The sequence below is a fragment of the Triticum urartu genome, chromosome 7A (genome assembly GCF_056163025.1).
Source record: "Triticum urartu cultivar PI428250 chromosome 7A, HENAU_Tu73, whole genome shotgun sequence".
In the NCBI taxonomy this organism is placed as follows: Eukaryota; Viridiplantae; Streptophyta; class Magnoliopsida; order Poales; family Poaceae; genus Triticum; species Triticum urartu.
In genome coordinates this window covers 338,146,311-338,163,574 of record NC_141879.1, presented here as the reverse complement: position 1 = coordinate 338,163,574, position 17,264 = coordinate 338,146,311, and the positions used below count along the sequence as shown (strand labels likewise).

Genomic DNA, 17,264 nt, shown 5'->3' with positions numbered 1-17,264 from the left:
ATATTGGAAGGTTATATTCGGACATGGGAATGGTTCTGAGTGATTCGGATATTTTACCGGAGTACCAAGGGGTTACCGGAACCCCCCGGGGAAAGTATTGGGCCTATTGGGCCATATTGGAGGAGAGGAGAAAGGCCACGTGAGGAGGGGAACCCCTCTCCTTGCCCAAACCGAATTGGACTAGGGGAGGGGGTGGCCCCCCTCTTTCCTTCTCCCTCTATATCCCTTCCCCTTTTTCCCTCTCCGGTGGAAGGAAGGAGGGGGCGGCCGAATCCTACTTGGACTAGGAGTCAAAGTAGGACTCCCCCCTATGGCACGCCCTCCTTGGATGGCCACCTCCTCCTACCCCCTTTATATACGGAGGCGGGGGGGGGGGGGGCACCCCAAAGACACAACAGACAATCTCTTAGCCGTGCGCGGTGCCCCCCTCCATAGTTCAACACCTCGGTCATATCTTCATAGTGCTTAGGTGAAGCCCTGCGTCGGTAACTTCATCATCATCGTCGCCACGCCACCGTGATGACGGAACTCTCCCTCGTCCTCAACTGGATTAAGATCTCGAGGGACATCATCGTGCTGAAGGTGTGCTGAACAGGGAGGTGCCGTACGTTCGGTACTTAGATCGGTTGGATCGTGAAGACGTTCGACTACATCAACCGCGTTATTAAACGCTTCCGCTTTCGGTCTACGAGGGTATGTGGACACACTCTCCCCTCTCGTTGCTATGCATCTCCTAGTTAGATATTGCGTGGTCGTAGGAAATTTTCGAATTACTACGTTCTGCATAACATAGAGTTCCCGGAGCAGCCTGGAAACACGACCTCTATGAGAAGGTACCACAGGTAGGCCCTCGCTTACTGCGCCACCGTACCCTCCTCATCATTCACCAGGCATTTCTTCCGGTTGTTTAGGAGCCAGGGCAGCGATACACCGGATGTCCGGTTACCCTTAGCGTCGGGGCAGTCGCCGATGAGGGTGGTAACCCTCTGCTGCAGTTGGTCCTCTCCACTCGCCCGGTGAGTGCATGACCCTCGATCGGTAGGGTCATAATCATCCCACAATCCTCAAGGGTCACTGTCATCTCCCCGCATGGGAGATGGAAACTATGCGTCTCGGGTCGCCACCGGTCAATCAAAGTCGTGAGAGCTGCGTGGACGAGCGTCGGCGGCTGACGCTTGAACTGCAGGACGAAACCAAGCAATCGGGCTCTCCTGAAGTACGACGCGTAGCGCTCGTCGTACTCCATTTTCACGGCATTCGCATGACCCCTCATGCGCAGTGGCGGGAGCATCTGTCAAAAAGTGGACGCCAAAAGTTAGTTACTTAGTTTCATCAATCCGAAAAACCTGGTTCAATATTTCGATTGTAGTACTTACCACTCTGTTCTCTATGAAACGGGCACGATGACCCTTGTTGAACGCATAGTCAAGCATGGAGTACCGTTTGCCAATGTTGTCCGCAAGAGGTGCCCGCCTAAGTAAAATTTCATAAACATAAGCATTATAAGCATAAGCATAAATAAAAAATGAAACATGGTTGATTCATTCATATAACATTCATATATTTATTCATACAACATTCATATATAACATCCACATGCATCATATATCAAAACAACTTCCTCCCCTCCAACATCCATCATATCATCATTTTTTTAACAAAATAAATTATAAACTAGGGTTCATCTTGAGGGTTCACCATTTTTACTCGAACAACATCAACTACTTGCATCCTATATCAACACAAATTCCTCCAATATGCATCATATCATAAAAAATTAACAAAAAATTATGAACTAGGGTTCATCTTGAGGGTTCACTATTTTTTCTCCAACTACATCCATTACTTGCATCATTTAAACCAATAATGAGGCTGGGCAACTCGCTCCCAGAATGCTCCCCCGATCGCTTCCTTCGATGGCGTCCGATCCTGGTCAACGCGGTCTTTTTCTCGTTCCTGGTCATTTCGATCTTCGCTGGGAATTGAGCTCTGCATTTTGACCGGCCGGTAGATCCTGAGCGGACGATGACTTGTGGGGCTCGCGCTTGGTTTGATTGGCTGGGTGCCGATTTCTTCGGTGCGCGGGGCAGCCTCTCCTGCCGCGCCGCGTGCGCTCAAAGCCCGCATCATGGGCGCTGTGCGAGCGCAGGTTGTGCGCTGCTCCCTGTTTGCACGCAATTTCTGCTACACCACTTGTGTTTTGCCAATGATGGGTGGGCCGGTGCTACCCCTTGTCCCACTCGTCGGCTGCCCTGGCTGCATGTCTCATGGTGTAGGTTAGAGTTTTCTCGGTTAACTGCTTTTGGCTCGTCGTGCGTGGCCCGCATGATGCATCGTGGGAGTTGCTGCATCCCACGTCAATTGCTGAGGGGTGGGCTGGAGCATGTGCACCCAGCTTGTGCACCCATGATTATGCTGACACAATGACGGGTGGGCCGCCGCTACTCCTGGTCCCGCTCATTGAATCCTCCATTGGCTGGGTTGCAATTTCTCGGGTGAACCACACTTGACGAGTCGCGTCACGCGGTGCCCGCGTACAGCGTTGGAGGAGACGGGGAGCAGTTGGCCGCGTCGTGCGTCGTGACGTTTGCGGGGCCGTGTCCTCGAAACCCCCTCGCCCAGTCCCCTTGCTCGCACGCGGCACCCCTCCCTCCCTCCTCGATCTCTATCCCTCCTCAGCCGCCACAGCAAGAAGCCACGAACCCTAGCCATCTCCCTCTCCTTGCGTGTTCATGCTCATCGCCGCCATTCCCCCGATCTCCATCGTTGCCCGACGCCTTCACCGGCTAGCTACCATGGATCCATGGCCGATGGGAGAGTACGCCGTCATCGACCCATCGCTTAGGTTGGTGGCACATGGGTCGGGTCTGGGCAGAAGGCCGGCGCCTGCGGGGGAAAACGGCGGGGGTTGGTGCGGCGGAAAATGAGGACGGGGTTGGCCGTAGAGGGAGGCTCGCCGGCCGGAACAGCCGGAGCAAGGAGGCAGTGTCGGCCATGGAGGAAGGCCCACTGGCCGGAGCAGCAGGAGCAACTGCAGCCGCTGGTCAGCTCGACGCATCGCCTCCTCCGCTGCAGCCCGCACGGTCGAGAGGGGCAGCTGCGCCGTAGCTGGCGGCGAGTTCAGTGGCCGCCTCCTCCTCTCCTCTTTGAATCCAGTAAGCTCCCGATGTCTTTCCGCTTTAATTTGTAGGATTTGGCGAGCTTGCTCCTGCCTTCTTCTCTTCCTCAATGTTCTGTCTCGTCCCTATCATTTGCCTTTCGTTAATGGTCTACTCTGCTTGTTTTAGCCATTTTTAGTTGATTCTAATTATGTTGATCATTTTTCTGTAGCAGGTGCCTATGCGTTCCCCTCGGTTGGATTGTTCATCCTTCTTCGCCGATGGTGTGCTCGTCCGTTGCAATAGCCTTCGTGTGCTGGATGAACACTGCCGGTTGAGGTTGGTGCCCTTCTTTACTTGATTCTTGCTTCTTCCTTCCTTTTCCCTGCGCCCTGGTAACCTCTGTGTTCTTCCTCTTGTCCCCGACGTGTGCAGGTTGGTTTCTTCCTGTTATGTCCTGCATCGACAGTCGCATCTTTCTGCCATTGCCGTTGAGGTTAGTCTGCGCTCTGTTTGCTTGCATGCAACATGTTCGATGAAATTTGTGTGTGGTGACCTTTCTTTTTTTTCATCTCGTTTTGTCTGCTGGTCCGCCTTGGTATAGTCCTCTGTATAGCCTGCTTTCTTGGCCTGGTTCTGCTTTCTAGCTCTGGTAATTAGCTGTTGGTTTGCTTGTCTATAAGCCTGCTGTTTTTATGCTTGTGTGACCGTTGTGCATGTACTCTAACAGGTCTATCTCCGTTTGTCTAGCAGGTTCAACGATCTGCTAGGCTGCTGCATCTGCAACTTTGTGCTGTTGTTCAAGGTTTGCTTTATTCTTTCTTCCCTACATGCTCGTTCTTTCTCTAAGTACCATAATACTGCTATGCTGTCTCTAGCTACATACATTTACCTTTCTTTGTCGGTCTAATTGTCTATTGATGGGCCATGGTTATGTGAACTTTAATATGTAATAATATATGGTATTTAAATTTGTATTGTTCATTAGCGCCTATGATTTTGCGCCAAAGAGTCGTCCTATATCCAAGTTTCTATATATTTTTTACACCATTGTAGTCCATAGCTTGCTTCAATCCTGCTACACATTGGATTGAAGATAGGTCGTCCATTTCTATTTACTTTTTTTGTAGATTGTGAAGTCATGGCCCCAGTTTATATTCATGTTTAGTTTGCTGTGTAGTTCATGTATGCTCTGTAAAGAGCATGTACAGCTAATGGGTTTAATTCGTTTGTTCCTTTTTTTAGATGTTCCGTATCGGTGCATAATTCAATTTGATCCATACAGTGCCAGTGATTTTGTAAGATTTGCCCACATATTTTGAGGAAATAATTATGCTTCAGGAAATAAGCTGGTCAGCTCTGGGGCAAAAGGTCAGCAAATCTGCTTGGCTGTTCCTCCCAAGGTGATGAGAGATTGCTTGTTGCAGAGTACATGCCTAGAAAGACATATATCTTTCACTGTGAGTATGTTAACTGCTTGTGAGCAGGCCACTACTTTACAAAGTTTATTACAGCAGCAAGGACACTATGCTTTGAATAGTTGACCCGCCCTCTGTTTTTTCGTCCATGGGCAGAGTGGGTGGAGGTGCATCGCCTCAGGATGTCAAGGTATAGGGATGGAATCCTTATTTCACAGTATGTTTCTGTTCTTACGATAAGTGACTCATGTTTCTTCTGTGTAATGCTAGGATAAAGTTTGATTTTCTCTGTACTACTCCAACTTGGTCCTATCTCTAACTACAAAAATTTTATGTATCGTTTTAATTTAGATTTTATTATTATTAGAATTAGATGGTGTGCATTGAATATGAAAATAGGGCCAAGTATTACTATGGCGTATATCCTATTGAGTTTTCATGGGACCTTGAGGCTCATTGTTGATCTCTTTGTAGCTTATAAAAGATAGTTATATCATTTTACTGGATGTATAATCAGAAAGGTGGGCCAACAAACTGTAACATGTGACATAAAATATGATAATGCGGGCTTCCTTTATTTTTTTCCATGGGCAGAGTGGGTGGAGGTACACAACCTCAAGATGTCAAGGAATCTGATCCTTATTTTACAGTGAACTTAGAAGGGTTTTCCATCTTATAATATGATAATGCATGCTTCCTTACCTTGACCAGAATTTAGCATTTTGGCATTGCCTCCTTACCATGCAATGTAGGCTTCAGCACCATTTTTTAAATGTAAGTCATCATTTGTGCCGGTCCTTATCAAGCAGTTCCTTATCAAAGGGGATTTTGATGTTCTTGCTGAAACAGAGGACTTGAATTGATGATTTCTAGGATTAGTAAACATTAGCATAATCCTGATTATCTAGTTGAGAAATCTTATATTTTAATTGTGATAAGTAATGTAGGCTGCAAGAGTTGTCTTTTAAGTAATGAAAATTCTTCTGCCAGTAGCTAATGCTGTTTAGAAATTTTGATTTTCTTTTGTAGCTCTCTTCATTTTTGTCACTGGTTTACATTTGTTTTATATCTTTCTCATTCTGTTCGTAGCATTTTGTCATGTTTCTTCCTTTTTATAGAGCTATTTTTATGTTGTGTTAAGAATTTTGCCTAATTGATGGCTCAAATGATTGCAAACATATAATCTTGTCGGCTTGAGTGATTGCGGGCATATCGACTACAGGAAAACGTAGCCACAGAAGATTCTTGCTTCCCTTTTTTGTTTTTGTGAAATTGCAGTCAAGCTACTTACATATGACTCTTATTAGGGCATTCGAGAATTCTCAAATTGGGTCTGCTTCTGTTTTAGCCTGATTTATGTTTCTACTGTAGGTGTTGCTCTATGGCAATACATACTTTTTGCACTATTGAAGAGATAAGAATAGAGTGCTACCTATTTATGCTTTTAGTATGGCTTGATATACCGAGGCCCTGTTGTGGAACTGATATTGTTTTTTTATGTTGGAACAAATGATGGTTTGATCTGTGTGTAGTTGCATTGTTTATTTCTCAACAGGTGGAGATCGAATTTAATAATTATATTGACATGCCCCGGTGCTTTTTGTTATTGTAGTTGCCTAATTATTGTTATCTACTTCCTCAGATCCAAAATAAGTGGTGGTTTGAACTAAAATCATGGCATTTATTTTGGATTGGAGGGGGTACCATTTTTGTTCTTCTGCAACATAGCATGTGCAGTACTATACTCCTTATTATGCTAAGGCACTATGCGTGACTTCAGAAGATTAACATTTCCAAATTTTATTGTCGAATTGTATGGTCTATACATCTTATACAAATATGTTCTTTTTTTCAACTCAGATTTCTTGGCGTGATAACCATATTTTTCAACCAACAAAATGCTTCCTTAACTAGTCTATACATGTCATACAAATATGATTTCCTTTTCGTAAATCTCGTACTGCAGATCTTCTATATCTACTCCACTACCCTATTCCATGGCTCCTCGTGCAGCCATGTGATCACTTTTTCCCGCACCGTTCAATTTCTCGCTAACTTCGCGACTCAAACTTCTTCCGCATGGGCCATAAAAAGCTAGTGCTCAGTTTCCACGCCTGGGCTGCCCCCGTGCCAAACTTGTGGGCTCAATAGCTTCTCCCCGCAGCCCACCCCAAATTAGCCCCAACGTTTGCATTAAATATGCCTCCTCATTTTTAGGACAGTAAAACCGAGTCTAAAGCGAGCTCTCTCACGCCCTCAACATTTTCGACAATTGGATTTCATGTCCAAGTCATCTCTAGCCATTCGATCTGCCTCAGACATCACTTTTCTCGCTTTGTGGGTTGACTGTCCTAAGTGGACGCTGCTTTGGAAGAATTTTCTAGGCCATGTGGTTGATTGGGCCACTCCCCTTGAAGCCCATCTTAGCTTCACGAAGGAAGAATCGGTCAGGCGCTGGTCAGCGATGTCTCTTCCTAACCTCCCCTATCTTAGGCCCCTTCCTTCCCCACTCTCGGCCTAACCCTAGCCGCACACCCTTCCTTCTCCCGGCTTAACCCTAACCCTAGCCACACCAGTGAAGGATTGATGGCAGAGTGAGCAGTCGGGCAACGACTACGGTGAATCCCCCTTCCCAGCACCCTGGATCAGCCCCATGGCAACCTCGCGTGCTCCCTTCCCGACCTTGACCTCGAAGAACGGCTTCCCATACATCTTTGTCTCGTTCGTGTATAATTTCCTTCTTACATCAAACAATCACTCCTGATGGCATCTCAATCTCATTTTTGCACAGGTGTTGCTATATTGGATGTGGTAAATTGATTTGGGCAGATCTTGAAGATAAGGAGGGGGAGAGGTTGTGGCGGCAGGCAAACACAATCGACAGAGGTCACTAGAGTATGTTTTTAAGTTATTTTCCCTATACCATATCAGCTAGATGAGGTTGAAAGTGTGTTATATCGACTAGAGGGGGGTGAATAGGCGATTTTTACAAATTCGTCACTAAGGAATTTTAGGGTGAGGAAATTCCTAAGAAACGAACTACTTAGCAGCGGAATAAGTACTCAGATGCAAGCATAACAGAGTAGTAGCACAGACATCATGATGAAATGAAAGCAAACACAAAGTACAAGTAGCGTAAACACAGGATAAGCAGGCTGAAGACAAAGTGACTGAAGAATTAGGATTGAGGAAATTGATAAAGTATTTATTCAAAATCTTCAAATAGTAACGATCAAGTACTTATACACAGAAATGAGGAAATGAAAGGGTTGAGGAAATGGAACCAGTTAGCTTGGTGAAGACAGTGAATTGGTTGACCAGTTCCAAGTGCTGTGATAGTCGTACATCTGGTTGGAGCGGCTAGGTATTTAAACCTGAGGACACACAGTCCTCACCGTATTCTCCTTCAACTAAGGTGACACAGACCTCGCCCAATCACTCGCGGTAAGTCTTCTGGTGACTTCCAAACCTTCACAGACTCGGTCACTCGGCGATCCATAATTTCCTCTTGGATGCTCTAGACCATGACGCCTAACCGTCTGGAGGATGCACAGTCGTTAAAGGTAACAAGCGTCGGTTCCACACATGAACAATCTCTTCAGTGATGCTCAATCACTTTGGGTTTGTAGGTGTTTGGGTTTGGGTTTTCCTCACTTGATGATTTTCGATCAAAGTCCTGTAGGATGGGATGCTCTAAATGACAAGTGTCAGTTTCTCTCGGAGCAGGCAACCAACTAGTGGTTGCAGGGGTGGCTATTTATAGCCTAGGAGCAGTCCGACATGATAAGAGATAAATGCGCTTCAATGATATGACTGTTAGGTGGGTAGATATTTTGGGACAGCTGGCGTGTAGCACAACAACGGTCGGAAATTTGTCTATCAAATTCCTTAGGGCTATCATGTTCCTCACTTGTAGGCAATCCGCACTGGCGAATTCCTAACTCCTCAGCCAAAACAAATTCCTCAGAGAACAAAAGATCTTCGTCTCTGTCACTGAAGAAATTGACCGAACTGTATGAGATTTCCAATGGCTTCACTTGAAAGGATTGGGTAGGTGTAGGATTTTGAGATGAACATCCCTTTGGAAACTTTTCCTTAGTTTTACCTCGACCCCCTTTAACAGTACAGTGTTTCCTATGACTCAAGAAAGAGAAAAACGATACTACGAAAAACAAAAGTCTTCACGCTTCATAATCCTCACATGAATATCAAGTCTTCAGGATCACACCAATTTCTTCACTTTCAAAGTCTTCAGAAAGCCAAAGTCTTCAGTTGAAGACATTCATTTTTAGGGGTCGACTTTCTCTATAAATATCAAACTCCTCATAGACTTATAGACCTGTGTACACTCATAAACGCATTAGTCCCTTAACCTATAAGTCTTCAATACACCAAAATCACTAAGGGGCACTAGATGCACTTACAATCTCCCCCTTTTTGGTGATTGATGACAATATAGGTTAAGTTCTCAACGGGGATAAACATATGAAGTGTAAATACTGATATTGAGGAATTTGATTGCAAGATATAGAAGAACTTCCCCTGAAGATGTGCATATATGAGGAATTTGATTTGAATAGCAAATGCACATTGCAGAGTAGAATCATGGAGATCCCCCCCTATATCTTGTAATTCATACACGCATTTAACATATGATATGAAGAATTTGAAATGCATGATGAAATATGGTGACTGATGTAATTCAGCATGCGTGCATTAACATATGAGGAAATAATATGCAGAAAAACAGAGCAGAAGTATCAGACCACCATCGTACTTAAGTTTACAACTTGATCCAACAAAAACTTCAAAAGAGCGAGAGTTGTAACTTAACAAAAAAAATGACCATATATAGAGACCCGTTTGAAGACTAACTCAAATTTCTCCCCCTTTGTCATCGAATGACCAAAAGGGACAAAAAATGAGGACTAACGCCCCTGAAGAATATCATGATGAAGTCGATGGAGGAGCACCAGCGTTGTTGGGCCTGCTGCAGTGTCGTTCAAGTCTTCGGCTTCATTCGTCTCGCGTGATGAAAAATATGAACTGGCCACCAAGTGAGGAACTTTGACCTTCTTGAATTTCTTCGAAGGTGGCTGAGACCAGTCAAAGTCCTGTTGGAAGCCCATCTGCTTGAGATCTTCTTCACCGTAGAGGTGAGACAATACAACCCAGGTACAGTAAAAAACTTCATGCAAGTAGTAGTGGTTCTTCTTGACAGTGTTTTGCGTGATTGTCATGTTTTGAAGAATTGAACCAAACTGACGCTTGACCCACTTGTGATTGCGATCCACCTTCTGATGAAGACTGAGGAGAAGTTCACGATCAATCATCACCCTTGGAGCAGTGGCTTGAGGATATTGCTTTGAAGTATTTGCGGCAGTGTCATGGGTGGCAGAGTCATCATTGGTGGAGCAAGATGTAGCTTTGCGAAATTGTCCATCCAATGGACGAATGCCTTCATCGATAACAGCAGCCTTGCCCTTCTCATCAGTTGAGGAAATAGTCCTTTTGAGGACTTCAATTGGGGGTAAGTAGCTGAGATGGCGTTGACAATCAGCCTTGTAGTTGATTGAAGACCTTGATCTGATGAATCTCATGATCCAGGGAGCGTAAGGCTTCAATTCAAACGGTGATAGAGCTACATTTGCCAAAGTCCTCATGAAGAAATCGTGCTAGTTGATAGGAATACCATGTATGATGTTGAAAGGAAGATTCTTCATGATGCCAACAACTTCTTCATCATCAGAGTTGTGGCCCTTGATTGGATTGAGGGTTTTGGTCAATATTCTGTATATGGTCCTTGGCACATAAAGCAGTTACTTGACGAGGAATTTGGTTCTAGGAGCTTGACCTGGCTTCAAAGGCTTCATCAGAACTTGCATCAGATGGTTGGAGAGCTTAGGTTCATCATAGCCGCGCCTTGCACCTTCAGTGGGAGGATTGACTGGGAGACATGAAGCAATTCAGAGACCAGAGCTTTGTAGTGAGTGTTTTCTGTCATCCAGTCCAATACCCATGAATTCACATCTTCAACATTGCCAGTGATGTGCAACATGGCATAGAACTGAAGAATGAGTTCTTCATTCTAGTCATAGATGTCGGTGCAGAGGTTTAGCAGCCCAGCGTCATGAAGAACACTAAGGACTTGGGTGAAGCACGGTAGCGACTCCATGTCCACATGAGGAATCTGCTCATGGTCAAAGATCTTGTCCTTATCAAACAACAACGAGGAATATAAGTTCATCTAGAGAGCATTCCAAAAGCGCTTGCGATAAAGTCGAGCATCATAAGGATTGTAGTCAGTGAAGAAGATATGCTCATTAAAGAAGTCATCAGCCTTGAACTTCTGCTTCTTGGTGAGAGGATTCAGTTGCTTGGGCTGAAGATTTGCAGTTGAAGTCTTCACAGCCTCTTGAATCACAGTCTCTGGAGCCACAGGCTGAGGAATTTCAGGAGCAATGTCATCATTAGCAGCCTTGGCCTCCATTTCTTCAGCAACATTTGCATCAGCACTAGTGGCGGGAACTTCTTCAGGAATAGTGAGAAGAGAAGCTTGATGTTCTTCAGAGCCCGTGTGAATTTCTTTTGTTTGGACTAGGGACTGAGGAATCTGTTGCAGAGGGGAGTAGAGTGGTGAATTGGGGTGATGACTTTCCCAGTAGTCATCATTCAGAATAGGAGTTGTACACCCAGTGTCCACATCTTCATCTTCATCATCTATTTCTTGGATGCCTGCCTCTTCAGCTGTGAACTGAGGCATGGGCGATGATACCTGTGGAGTTGAAGGGATGTTATCCACTTCAATTTCTTCATCCAACTGCTCTGTCGAAGCAGTAGAAGAATCTTCTTCATCAGATTCACTTGGAATCACATATTCCTCAACAAAGGGAATAATCTCCTTTGATGACATGCTTGATATGGGAAGAACATCTATGGGGTTTGCATAGGAGCATGTCAAAGTCTTCACTTTCTTCAGAGTTGGAGACTCTGAGGAAGCAGATGCTTTCCTTTTCTTCACAGCTGCTTGCTCCGCATCTTTGGTTTTCTTCGCTTCTGATGCAGAAGAAAGGTTAGAACTTATCGTCTGTGCAGGAGGAGCAGAGGAAATTGGTGTAGTTTCTTCAGGTGCAACTGATGTAGTTGCCCTGGTAGGTTCATTTTCTTCAGGCGCAGTAGCAAAAGCTTCGACTGGCCTGGTTTGTTCTTTAGGCGCAACACTAGAGGTTGCCCTGGCAGTTTCTTCAGCGGCTATAATTTCTTCATCAGCCCTAGTGCTCTCATTTTCTTCAGCAGTCCGATTTTCATCAGCAGTGCTGGCATGTTCTTCAGTAGGCTGATCAGATGCTTCAGCCTGAGGAATTTCATGTTGCATTGGGGCTGCAACATTTGAGGTGAATCCCTTGGTCAACTTGATGAATCTGACTTTGGCTCCCAACCAATCAGCATAGTATTGGTCAAATGCATCACTGTTTGCAGAGCTACAAGGTCATCAGGTGATAGCTTCAAAACATTTTGCTTCAGAAAGCGCTCTTTCTTGTACTGAGCTTTCTTCACCTTCCTCCCCTATTCAGATTTCCATTTTTCCTCATCAATGAAGGCCGTCAACACATGACTTTGGCCAGGAGTGAGGTTCAGCTCAGGCAAAGGAGTGTTGGGGTCCTTGTGCCATAGGTCGATGAAGTCTAGGATCAACTTTGGATCTAGTATCAATGGCACATTACTGCCTTTGGCTCTAACGACCCTATGCTGTCTTTCTGGTGATTTCTGCTAATTTCTCATCATCAGCTTCGTCTTCACTTGACGGTACTTGGAAGGCAACCTACTTCTTGTGAGGACTTGGCCTTGTGCCTCGTCTAGTAGTGGCCTTTTTCTTCAGTAGAGTTGGGCCTGTTGAGGACCGAGGAGGAGCTGAAGAACTTGCATATGCTCCTGAAGCAATAGAGATACCAGTTGTCCTTTGGCACGAGGCAAGATGCGCAGGTGCCGAGGACTTTGCAGCAGTAGCTGAAAGTTTTGCAACCGTGGGAACTGGAGCTGCTTGAGGAATATGCCGTGAGGGCTTGGATGAGCTTGGCCGTGAGGACATTGCTGAGGAGCTGGGCTTGTGTGCATGCTTCTTGGGCATAGACTTCTTGGGCTTGCTAGCAGAGGCCTCAGCAGCGGCAGCAGCAGAATCTTCATTGAATTTCCTCACTGCTTCTTTGGCCATTTTGGCCAACTTGGCTTGCCACTTGGCGCATTCATCTAAATAATCCTCACTGCGCTTGAGGCTAGTGGGATCAGCAACTTGGCCAGGTGCCAATGGAGGTCTTGGGCAAGGAGGGTGTAAAGCGAATTTCTTCATGTATTTTGGACTTACATATCTGTACTCCCTCCATTGCCGTGCCCATCTCCTCTCTATCCTCTGTATGCACCTTGCGCTGATTCTTGTTCTCCTTGCCATGTTTGGCTTCATCAGGAGTGCAATAGTCCTCATAGATGTCATCTGGGATCTCAAAAGTTGTGTTCACTTCTGGTCTCTTGCCTCCCTTCTGAGGTCTCTTGCCATCAGCCATTTTCTTCAGCTGAGGAATTTGAACAACAGAATTCTTTTAAGAGGTATGCAATTTGTCTTCGAGGAACGCTGCAAATGAGTTAAGTTCATGAGAACCTAGAAATTTAGCAGCTGACATGTGTACCTGTGAACATAGTATATGTGCGAAGAATTTGGAGAGGTCACATGCGTTCTCAGAATTTTTTCAAAAAAACAAGTTTGAGGAATTTGACCAGGAGTGTCTTGAGGAATTCCACTAAGCGGCCTTTGACTTAGGTTCCAGAGTTGTATAGATTGAAAATCTACACAATTGAGGAATCTTGAAGAAAAACGTTGCTTAGAGAAACAAATTAAGAAACAGATGCATGTGTGGTGTTTAAGAGTGTGGAAGTTGAAGAATAAACACCTTTTGAAGATTTTGTGGAAATCATCAGAATCAACAAGGGCAGTAAAAATAGATTTTTATTTACCCTTGACGAAGAACACGATGAACCAGGAGTTGAAGATAGGAAGTTCGTCCGTTCGGATAATCCACGCCCTAACTTGGCGGTGGAAGACAGCTACGGCGGCGGCGGAGTGAAGATTTTCGTGGCCGGCGCGAGTACGACGGCGACGAGGTCGAGGCAGTGAAGCTCTTCCTCACCGGCGACGATGGAGAGTAACGACGACGCTAGGTCAGAGAGCTCGAGCGAGCGAGGGGAGTGAGGTTGAGCAGGGTAAATGCTCTGAGGAGGGCGAGGGGTATTTATAACCAAGGTGAAAAACCGCTCGTCCGAGGAAAATTGACGAACGTGCCCCTGACCCTTCTCATCCTAGCGACATGTGTCACCCACGTACAGTGAGGCGGAGATCGTGTGAGATTGTGGGTGAATAGGATAATTATATTGTGGGATGTGGAACGGTTTGAGCGGCAAAAGCCAAAAATTCAGATAAGAAAATTTTAAAGTTTCGTTCGCAAATTCTTCAGCTGACAAGAACACGGTGAAAGATTTTGAATGGGTTTCAAATAGAACACACATGAAGAATTTGTGAACAGACTAGGTTGAGTTTAGCATAGAGGGGGAAGGGTCCGATCACATTCACTTAGCAGAAAAGGCAACTTGAAGATTTAGCAATTTGTGAACAGACTGGGTTGAGTTTTGCATAAGTGTTAGGATGTGTGTCCTTTTCAAAGAACATTCGAAGATTCTAAGATATTTAGCTCACACCGCAACTTGCTAAATCTCTTCTCATCCAAGGGCTTTGTGAAGATATCGGCTAGCTGTTCTTCACTCTTCATGTGCTCGATAGAGATGTCGCCCTTCAACACATGATCATGAAGAAAATGATGATGAATCTGGATGTGCTTTGTCTTCGAGTGATGAACTAGGTTATGAGCAATCTTGATGGCACTCTCATTGTCACAAAAGAGTGGCACATTCTTCACATTGATGTCGTAGTCCTTGAGGGTTTGCTTCATCCATAGCAATTGAGCACACACTAGTATGTGTCGATGCTATACAAACATTTTTTAACCCCTTTCCGCGACGACATGTGGGACCGTCGCCAAGTGAGTGTGGGCGATAGGGTGTCCTTCCCACAAGACGCAAAAACCGTCGAGGATATGGAGTAGTGATCCAGAGGCCTTCCAAAATGTAATCATGTGCGATGCAGCACACACTAAATTCTTTCGCACGTGTGGTATCGGTGATTAAACGTTTCTAATGACGCAGTGAAACCATACGGTCTATCGTAATGAACCGTTTGAAAAACAATATGTAAGACACACGGGCCAACATATGAACTATGTGCGATTTGGGCCCCATCGCACACGAGTTTTCTGCGTAACCCGTCTGCCATGCAAGACTCCATCGCACACGTTTGCCAACAACTATCGTCTGCGATAGTTTTCTAACACAAACAGTTCAGGAGCCCCTTCGCACACATACAAGTGCTACAGACCGTTTGTGATTTGTTGGGTATCACCGACGGTTGCCGCAAGAGTGACGTGTGCTTTTCGTTTGGGATCCCACACGTTTCCTGAAAAAAATTACGACTGGGATTGTATTTTACATTGGGCACGGTTTACTCCGAGTTCTCGTGTGCGGTAACGCGATATCACAAATGGTTCCGGAGACCCTATGCACACGTAGTAGCGCTGCAAATCGTTTGCGATCTGCTGTGTATCACCGACGGTTCCGCTACGATTGACGTATGCTTTCCGATGTGGATCACACACACTCATTTAGTTGAACCGTGTGCGGAGCAATTGCCAGGTTAAAACAAAAATATCCCATTTTGAATCAGCATGCAAAAAGCAAATTCGTCACAATATTCAATTGAACAAATAAACAAAAATATCACATTTTGAATCGGCACGCAAAAAGCAAATTCGCCATAATATTCAATTGAGCAAATAAACAAAAATATCCCATTTTGAATAGGCACGCAAAAAGCAAATTCGCCACAATATTCAATTGAACAAATAGTGTCCACACGAAGAACATTCATCAGATTTCGCAACAATTGCAATTGAACATATGGTAGCTAAATTCCAATGATTTGTCCACACATATATGCATTACATAATTAGTCATAGTATACCAAATTCGAAGACCTCATCAGATGGAAAACAATGGATCCATGTGTTATTTGTTTAGCGGCTAACTCTTACTCAATGTTTCAGGAGAAGGCATGCTGAAATCTTCATTATCACCAGTGGGATTGATGTAGTGATCCGGGAAGAAGTCGCTGATAAATCTCAGAACCATCAGCAATTCACCAGCCGGGAGCGGTTCAGGGGTCCTCGGTTTTAAGATGAGTTGCAGTATTTTTAAGATCAGAATGTGCCATATGAGTGGAGGAGAAGATATTAGTTAAGATAGACTTACTGGCACTAATTCGCGAGGATCGTCACAACTATCAGTAGATTTGCAGATGGAGATCATGTGTCTGCAAACATAGTATCCACAAAGGTTGGTCCCTGCTTCTTGCTGAGGACACTGAAATTTTTTGTATAAAATTAGTCATGTATTTGTCCTGTTAGGAACAACCTAACCGGTGTTAGATGTATTATTTTTTCTTTGGACAAAATGGAAAGAGGTTTGTTTAGAAGCTTGAACATTTGACTAGAGTAAGGAAAGGTATTTGCAGACTGTTGGATAAATTTTCAAAAAATAACGGATTTCGGTGTGTTACCGGAGAAACGAGCTCGTGCTGCAAAGGTAGTTCCCTCTTGAACAGGTTCCCTGGTTTAGTTTTCCACAATGCAAGCACACTGCAAATGATGATGAATTTTGACAACATCAATTATTGAACCAGATATGAATGCAAATTAATTTCAACATCATAGAATTCAATACCTATCCATGAATTGCTGAAGATGCATCAGATCCTGAGCGTTTGTTGACTCTCTGAGAGCGTCAGATCCTGTGTTCTTGTTTGGAACAATGAATACCAATATCCAGTGATTGCTACATATTAAGAAAGCCATGAACTTATGAATTATGTCAAAATCTGAAAGACAATAAGTGTATGCATGGTTGCTTACTTGACTTACCGTTCATGATATGACCAGAGAAATGATTCTGCATGGGACGTGTTTTCGAAGAGACGGATGACCGTGATAACGGCCCAGTCCCGTAGGTCCTTACCATGTATTGTTGTGCCATTTGCTAATTCATGATCTATGAAATACACACTCTCCCTTTTTCTTCTCTACGCGTTCAATCCCTTGAGAGGAATAAAATGCAGCTAGCTATTTATCATTTACAGCCTTGTATGGAGAAGTTGATCAGAGTTTGTTAAGTACTTACAAAATCAGGCATCTAACAAGAGTGGCATCGAGCACGTTGAAGTTGAAGAAGGTATGTAAGTCCTCAAAACTCACATCGATGGAACCATCATCATGTCGGAAATGATCTCTGTTGTAGTGGACTAGCAAACCATGATGACCTGCTGACATTAGATCCATGCAATATTCATGTAACTCTCGGCAACTAAAAGTATACGCCAACAAGAAATGGCTGGCCATGGACGTAATAGCGTGCTTGAAGTACATCTGCTTTACTTTCAGCAGGCAACAAACATACTTCTTCATCATCCATGGCGTGAGAAATAATATTACTCCCCGATTCGAACAAGTTGTTGTTAATTTGGTTCTGGGCTATGAGTGCTTTAAGTAAGAGCCAATCGTTCTCTTTCCTCTTCACTTTCCCGTCGCGCTTCCTCGGG

At 44.6% G+C, this 17,264-nt stretch overlaps 1 protein-coding gene across 9 annotated transcripts; it reads left to right on the top strand.

The window, feature by feature from the left end:
* The first annotated feature begins 2,560 nt into the window (after nucleotides 1-2,560).
* Nucleotides 2,561-16,197, top strand: LOC125525985 (uncharacterized). 9 transcript variants are annotated; one of them, XR_015612085.1, is made up of 8 exons: nucleotides 2,562-3,155; nucleotides 3,331-3,437; nucleotides 3,534-3,594; nucleotides 3,849-3,903; nucleotides 4,440-4,558; nucleotides 4,673-4,706; nucleotides 7,308-7,402; nucleotides 15,718-16,197. XR_015612085.1 is itself a non-coding variant. In XM_087537478.1 (7 exons), exons 2-7 carry the CDS (start codon nucleotides 3,340-3,342, stop codon nucleotides 15,762-15,764), a joined length of 414 nt encoding a protein of 137 aa, XP_087393604.1. In that variant the 5' UTR covers nucleotides 2,561-3,155; nucleotides 3,331-3,339; the 3' UTR covers nucleotides 15,765-16,197. The 9 variants fall into 9 exon arrangements, 4 of the variants coding, with proteins under 4 accessions (XP_087393604.1, XP_048546951.1, XP_048546950.1 ...); XR_007291486.2 differs by having other exon boundaries at nucleotides 2,563-3,155; nucleotides 7,308-7,411; XM_087537478.1 differs by lacking the exon at nucleotides 7,308-7,402 and having other exon boundaries at nucleotides 2,561-3,155.
* Nucleotides 16,198-17,264: the final 1,067 nt, after the last annotated feature.

Bases quoted from the DNA above. Each gene is read 5' to 3' on its own strand.
- LOC125525985 (XM_048690994.2), top strand. From the start codon at position 3,340: ATGCGTTCCCCTCGGTTGGATTGTTCATCCTTCTTCGCCGATGGTGTG. The intron at 3,438-3,533 runs GTTGGTGCCCTT...CGACGTGTGCAG, and splicing joins GATGAACACTGCCGGTTGAG to GTTGGTTTCTTCCTGTTATG. The intron at 4,559-4,672 runs GTGAGTATGTTA...GTCCATGGGCAG, and splicing joins AAAGACATATATCTTTCACT to AGTGGGTGGAGGTGCATCGC.